Here is a 7,436-nt window from a genome sequence, read left to right as displayed (position 1 = left end):
AAAAATTCCCCCCCCCCAGGGGACCCCAAAAAAAAAAAAGGGAAAAAGGTTTTTTTTTTTTTTTTTTTTTTTTCATTTTGATGCAGTTTATGAACAGAAACAAAAAACAAAAACAACATTTGACCTGGAGATTGTTGATTCATTTAATTTGTTGGCAGTTTGATTGGTGCTGCATTGTAGCAGGAGTTCATGTCTTGAGATGACGTGCTTCCTCTACAGATTAACCCCAAAGACCTGGACTCCAAGTACGCGTATATCCAAGTGACCCATGTAACTCCGTACCTGGATGAGAAAGAGCTGGCCGACAGAAAGACAGAATTCGAAAGGAGCCACAACATCCGGCGATTTGTGTTCGAAATGCCTTTCACAATATCTGGCAAAAAGCAAGGTGGAGTGGAGGAGCAGTGCAAACGCAGGACGATACTCACCAGTAAGCTGCTCTCGCTTCATTTACGTATTAGCAGTAATTCAGTAAAACAATTGTTTTAGTTTGTTTCTTTAAAAAAAAAATCTATTTCTCATGCAATACCTTCTGAGAGCATAATGACCTATAAACTTTATTAGAAAATGCATTTTACTGGGATTTTATGTGATAGAGACCAAAACAAAGTAGCACATAAATGTCATGCGGAAATCGATATGCGGAGGAAAAATCTGGGACTGTGGCACACAATGTTTTTTATTACCTTTTACGCTCAAACCTCCTACAACCGAGTTTATTCAGTTGGTTTCAGAAGTGCAGTAATCAGTAAATAGAGACCATCTGCATGTGAGTTAATCTCAGTATAAATCCAGCTGTTCTGCGAAGGCCTTGGGAGTTTGTTAGACAGAGAACAACATCATGAAGACGGAGGAACACAGCAAACCGGTCAGAGAAACAGATGTGTTTTGCTTCGAACATCTCAGAGATGTAAGACTCATCATCTGAAAATAAATTTTAAAAAGCCGTTGCGTCACATTTCGGCTCACACGAGTCCGTTTATTAAGACTGAGCACATTTCTCATTAGTCAATCACTGATTGCATCTGTCAGCAGAATGTCTCTGTTTATGAATAGAAGATCTTGATTAGCTTTTGAACTTGTCAGCCGTTTGAGATGTACACTTCCTAATCCCTATGACAGCTGTATTGCTTTATGGTGCAAGAGATACAAAAGTTCAGCCATGTCATCTTATCTACAAATATGTGTGAGCTTTTATTTGATGAGCAGTCTCCACTTAGACGGACACTCGGCTGTAGAACTGTGAAGCTTGATCATTTAGCTTCAATTCAAGCTTTTTCGCCTCTTTGTGTGCTTCTTGCAGCAACACACTGTTTTCCCTACGTGAAGAAGCGTATCGCAGTGATGTACCAACACCACACCGACCTGAGCCCCATCGAGGTGGCCATCGACGAAATGAGCAAAAAAGTGGCCGAGATCAACCAGCTGTGCTCCTCCAGCGACGTGGACATGATCCGTCTGCAGCTCAAGCTGCAGGGCAGCATCAGTGTCCAGGTGCCCACTCTGAGTCCTGTCAAAGCACAAACGCACACCGGTAAAACTTAAGAGTATAATATGATGAGGAAATTTACGCTCTCTCCATGACAGGTGAATGCAGGACCGCTTGCATATGCCAGAGCTTTTCTGGATGACTCGAGCGCCAAGAAGTATCCAGATAACAAGGTCAAGCAGCTCAAAGAGGTCTTCAGGTGAGGCGTAAGGGGGTCTTACAGTTACCTAGAGGTAATCTCTCTTGAACACGTGCTTACAACGTTTTTCTAAGCAGGCATTTTGTGGAGGCCTGTGGCCACGGCTTGGGCATTAACGAGCGACTGATCAAAGAGGACCAGCAGGAGTACCACGATGAGATGAAAGCAAACTACAGAGACTTGACCAGAGAGTTGTCCATCATCATGCCCGAGCAGGTAAGCTCGGGGATGCTGCTGCTCCTACTGCTGCTGGTTTTTTTTTTTTTTTTTTTTACTGGATTTAGCATAATAATGTAACACCTTTAACCTGCCTCTGAAACGGTCTGTGGAAATCGAAGTAATCAGAGGGCCTTTTATATTGTTTTACAGAGCGATAAAGCACTCTCTGATAACAACATTCTCTGTTGTTTTTTTTTCTTCGTGCTGACATGAGCAGATTTGATGGTAATGCAAGAAACATCAGAATGCAAAATATTGAGTTAATTGTTGGTCTTGCTAGACAAACACCATTTGGATTTAGGATGTTAACTTAGTAAAAGTCCTGCCTTTAAAGTAGTTTTAAAAAAAAAAGCCCAGGTCCAACACTTGATCCCGAGGCTCAGAGCTATCAGATCATAAACCGCTTGCTTTTATCTTTCAACACCTGCAGTAAACATGAAATCAACCTCACATAAATTATTCTAACACATGAAGCAAATTTCTACTTCATGTGCATAACTTGAGCTGTCTGAGCAATTATTTTCACTATAAATTGACTAATTTATAAACAATACTGTTTGTCCTATAAAAGGGAGACAATAACCAAAAAATTTAACCTGTGGATGAAAGTATATCAATCAGTTTTTGTCCAACTCAACCCCCCCACTGCTCAAAGTTCTAGCTAGACCAACAGTCACTATTTGGCTTTTGTTATTTTTGGCTTGCTGACGTACTTTCTTGCATGCGTGTGCGGAATGTTTGGATGCATGGACAGTATGTGTTGCTGTGTAAATATGCGTATAAATCTGTGTTCCTAATTTTTTTTTTTCCATTAGAGATGCATGAAGCAAGTATGGTTTATTTCTAATATCTAATAATTTTAGCAGACATGTTTCTTTTTTTTAATCTAATATAGAAAATCTAATGTAGAAAAATGATTCCAACTTTTTTTCTATCGCTCACATTTTGAGTGGCCAATAGTTGCCTCTGTTATGAGCATATGTGAAGTCATCCAGTGTGAGTGAGAAGTTCAACAAGCAGTTTGAAAAAGCAGTGAATACATCAATTAATTACTGACAAAAGTTTACATTAAAAATTTTATATTTTGAACAGCAGGCACCCCAATGAAAACCGATTTCGGTCCTAGAGGTGCCTGATCAATTGAACAAACAATTTTTTGACGCCCAAAAGTCTGATTGCTCCCTGCATCCTGATAAATCTGTTATTTCTCATTATAATTTTTTTTTTATTAGCAACTAAAAAAAAAATGCTTGTTGGAAGTAACTGCCAGATTTTAGTCCCACATTTTTTCATCTCTGGGTTTTGATATGAGACATTTATAATTTGACAAGCATTCATATTAATTGCATATATGCAAACAAAAATGCTGAAAAACATGTTCTCTTCCTGTGCACAAACATAACATGACACGAACACACAAAAAGGTGCTGCATCCAATACAATTTACAATTTTTTACTATTAGCCTCATTGTAAATGATGGAAAAGATTCAAAACAAGGAGACCCCAAATTTTGAATCTGTTGGCTTTTATTATGAGCTTTCCGTTTTGATTTAGTTGTCGCTTTTCCTACCAAGATCGTTCCCGTGGAAGACGGCATGAAGAGTGTGCTCCCCGACTCGCTTCACATCTTCAACGCCATCAGTGGCACGCCGACCTCCGTCACCATCCAGGGCATCCCGCACTCAGCCTCGGTGATATAATCCAGTTCTGGATGTGAGCACTGCATGCTCACCACTGAGGCCAGCTTGCATCTGTCAGCTTATTGCTTGGAAGATGCTGGAACCGTCGATAACGCTCACTCTCTGCGTTGCGCTCTGGTCCACTCAGTCAAGCACGATTTGTGACTCTGTGCTCAGGGTGTTGCGTGTGAGAGGCTAGGCCCGATGAGAAAAGTAACACCATAGCAGAGACTTTCATCTGGGAAAAAAAAAAAATACACTTTTTGATGAAATGTATGTTTCACCTGTTTCTACCTAAAGACTGAACACTGTTTCTATGGAGACATTCCTGTTGGGATTTTTAAAATATGCATGTCACTACATCACCCTGCCCCGACAGCCCCCAGTTGTTGTTTTTTTTTTTCTTTTTTTTTAATCATGTTTAGTGTTTTTATGTACAGTATTCCACTTTTATAAGCCACTGTATTGATGTCTTGATAAATATATGCTGCAAACATTGACGCTTCTCTGTCTGGACATAAAGTTACATTTTCAGAAAAGGCTTTTTTTTTTTTTTTTTTTTGCAAAACTCCTTTGAATTAATGTTAGATTAAATCTGTTTTTATTTGGAGTTTTTTTTATATATATGTGTATTTAAAGCCATTGCAAACAAAAAGTATATTCCAAGTTGTTTATTGATGTACATACAAAGGACTGTGTGCAATATTTGCAAAGCATCTTGCTGGGTGGAGATCAAACACTGTAATGATTATGTTCACCTTTTTGCCAAAGCGATGAGGTGTGGGGGAAAGACATTATGCCTACTGTGGAAGAAATATGAAGCTTATACTATTTTATGTTTTTCTTTTTTTATTGTTTAAGAAAAATGTCTTATATTTGAGCAGCATTTTTTAATATTTAACACAAGCCACTGTTCTGCTGTAAACAGAGATATTCCCTAATGCTTATCTTTTAAATAAAAGCACTCACTTCTTTGCATATGTCTTTATTATTATTATTGTTGGTTTTTTTTACAATGTTCTTATTCAACTCCAGCTACAAAGCCCAAGCTTTTTATGATGCAGTGCTCTAACAATCTTCCAAGGGCCTTTGGAAGAGCAACAGGCCCACAGCATCACAGATCTGTCACCATACTTAACATTGCTCTTGAAGTACTTTCTCACATTCTTTCTCTGTTTTACACTACAAACACTGAGGATTTGTTTTTCTGCTCATTCTTCTTCTGAAGATCAAAGTTAGTCTCAACTAACTAAAGCAACCTGTCAATATTAAAACTCTAGTATAATTTAGTAGACACCACACCCTTACATTTGTGGTTGCTGGACAAAAATGGTGTCTTCCTGGCATTCCTCCCAGACATTTCAGGCATGCAGAAATGTTTTGACCCTGCAAACTCTGGATGTCGATAGGCAACTTTCTTTACAGCACAACTTTTAGTCCTCTTGTCACTTCCAAATGTAGCCTGAACGCCTGTTGATGTTTATTCACCAACTTGAGGTGTAATGTTGTTTTCTTTGTTTTTGATAAGGCAGCTTTTTCCCTCTCACTTTTCAACCACAGTTTGACTGTTATATTAATACTTAAGTGATTCGGTCTTAACATAAACTTGCCCATGCTCAGCTTAGTTGGATTCTGGGGAAGAGCCATTTTACACAAATTGACATTTATTAAAGTCATTTCCTGACTTGTGGAGGTCAGAATGCATCTACCTTATTGGAAAGTATGTCACATATTCGTTATACCTGGGGGGAAAAAAGGAATATATTAGCAGTTAAAATTTCAGAGATACTTTGATTACCTTAAATTAATTGACAAAAAGTCTAAGCAATATTTCGTTACAGCAATTAAAAAAAAAAAAAAATTCTTTAAGGCTTGTCACACATATTTGCGAGCACTAACCAGTAAAATCTCAGGGTACGAATATGCTAGATGCTTTATCAGCTGCAGCTCATGTTCCCACCCTATTGCAAAAACAAACCAGTCAGCAGTGTAAAAGACAGCGTAAGGCTAACGAGGAGCAATATAACATGAAGCATTCCCACTCCCACCTGCCAGGAGAAAAAGATAAAGTATTGTGGGCTTGTGGAAGAAATCTCAAAGGAATACCACGGTGCAAGAGAAAGCAAGCAGCAGCCTCATTTAAACATGACTGGTAAGATCAGAGACAAATAGTACATGTAATTCATAAGACTGTGTAGATGTTTTACTGACAAGTCAAAGTAAAGTTGATCAGTTTTACACATTTCATATTTTTTGTAGCTAAAGTAGATTTTTGTACCCACAGAAAAAGATGACCTCAAAAAGGAAAGCAAGGGCAGAGGAAAGGTAAAGTGGTGGTATTACTGTAGATGATGACTTTCAAACTGACTGAGCCTTTTTAGAAGTCAAGCATTAAAAATCTTAGTTGTAATGCTGGCCTTTGGATACACAGTGTATTAAAAATTGCATGTGATTTTTAGTTATCTTTGCCATTAGAATGGCATTTTATTCGTGGATTTAACAGATAAGAGCTTTCTTTAGTGCAACTGACTTTTTGTATGATTAAAAAAATAAGAGTCGAGTATGTTTTATTGGCATAAAATATACTAATGCAAATTGCAATGCAATAAAAGAAAAATCACTATCAGTATCATTTGAATTAACAGTTTATAATTTAAGATTTAATGTTGCAGTCTCTGTACAAAATATTTTTTGTGTTGACTGATCAGTTTGTATCTTCACTAAGTTTGTCTTAGCTTTGCTAAAGGGATTACGCTACATTTGTTTTGTATCTCCTGAACAGTGTAAAGAAGTGTTTGGCTACCCCATCAGCATCTTTTTCATTATAGTAAATGAGTTCTGTGAGAGGTTCTCCTACTATGGAATGCGAGGTGAGTTTTCTGGGAAGCAACACACCAAACTACACGATAAGACTTTGCAATTACTTTACTTTTGAAAAGTAAAAAAGACTGCCGATAGATGGGGCGAGAGACCTTTCGATTTCAATTTTTGTCTTTTCTAAAAAATATATATAAAAAATAAAAATTGACTACTGTGATACTGCACATTTAATTATTTTTAGGCAGATAAACACATAAAAAAAAGACAAATCATTTTCAATTTTTAATTGGAGAGAAAGACTTATGTCACACAAGTAGTTCCAGTTTGAACATACAGTTTGAACTATAGTAGTACAACCCATTTATTCGTAACATTATCTTTCTTATTTTGCCTGTCTTTTTCACCCGACAAGGTTTTTTGTTTTAAATCCTGTTACGGCTATCCTTTAACTCAAGTTTGTGATTTGAACCTATTATTATGGAATACAATAAGTTGATATATTTACAATTGTGCTGTAGAAAAAGGTATTATTGCCTCTCCACAGCTGTCCTGGTGCTGTACTTTAAGTACTTTTTGCGATGGGACGATGACTTGGCCATCTCCATCTACCACACCTTTGTTGCTTTCTGCTACCTAACCCCCATTCTTGGGGCCATTATAGCCGACTCCTGGCTTGGGAAGTTCAAGTGAGTGACTGGGTTCAATTTTAATGATTTCACTGCGCTATGTTAATACTTCAGTGATTCAGTCTAAGAAGCACGATCTGAACTTGTTTTTTTGTTTTTTTGTTTTTTCAATAAGGCACTTTTACATCTACAGCTCGTATTACTTCCACTATTCTTCATCATGTCTCTCGCAGGACAATCATCTACCTGTCGATTGTTTACGCAATCGGTCAGGTGGCGATGGCCGTCAGCGCGATCCATGACATCACTGACTCAGACAGAGACGGGTCTCCAGACAATCTCACCTTTCACGTGTAGGTTTACATCCCAGATAGCACAGAATGATTGAAACAACATTGAATCA

At 37.8% G+C, this 7,436-nt stretch overlaps 2 protein-coding genes across 22 annotated transcripts in view; both read left to right on the top strand.

Annotated features, from left to right (window-relative positions):
* Positions 1–3,878, top strand: part of LOC106937397 (dedicator of cytokinesis protein 9) — a 91,590-nt gene extending 87,712 nt beyond the window's left edge. For 20 of the 21 annotated variants that reach the window (XM_015018897.1, XM_015018883.1, XM_015018896.1 and 17 more), the window contains 5 exons: positions 220–430; positions 1,304–1,494; positions 1,588–1,688; positions 1,766–1,904; positions 3,483–3,878. In XM_015018897.1, the coding sequence (XP_014874383.1) occupies positions 220–430; positions 1,304–1,494; positions 1,588–1,688; positions 1,766–1,904; positions 3,483–3,608 (768 nt within the window). In that variant the 3' untranslated portion in view covers positions 3,609–3,878. Of the gene's footprint in view, positions 1–219; positions 431–1,303; positions 1,495–1,587; positions 1,689–1,765; positions 1,905–2,124; positions 2,133–3,482 lie in introns of all 21 variants that reach the window. The other variant, XM_015018890.1, reaches the window with a different exon arrangement.
* Positions 3,879–5,450: 1,572 nt separating this feature from the next.
* Positions 5,451–7,390, top strand: LOC106937398 (solute carrier family 15 member 1-like). The gene is made up of 5 exons (XM_015018899.1): positions 5,451–5,739; positions 5,872–5,912; positions 6,370–6,457; positions 6,952–7,093; positions 7,267–7,390. Exons 1-5 carry the CDS (start codon positions 5,733–5,735, stop codon positions 7,388–7,390), a joined length of 402 nt encoding a protein of 133 aa, XP_014874385.1. The 5' UTR covers positions 5,451–5,732.
* Positions 7,391–7,436: the final 46 nt, after the last annotated feature.

This window comes from Poecilia latipinna, unplaced genomic scaffold, assembly GCF_001443285.1.
Source record: "Poecilia latipinna isolate Pla-1442-1.1 unplaced genomic scaffold, P_latipinna-1.0 Scaffold2335, whole genome shotgun sequence".
In the NCBI taxonomy this organism is placed as follows: domain Eukaryota; kingdom Metazoa; phylum Chordata; class Actinopteri; order Cyprinodontiformes; family Poeciliidae; genus Poecilia; species Poecilia latipinna.
The sequence above is the reverse complement of the archived record's forward strand: the minus strand, read 5'-3'. Positions and strand labels throughout refer to the sequence as shown.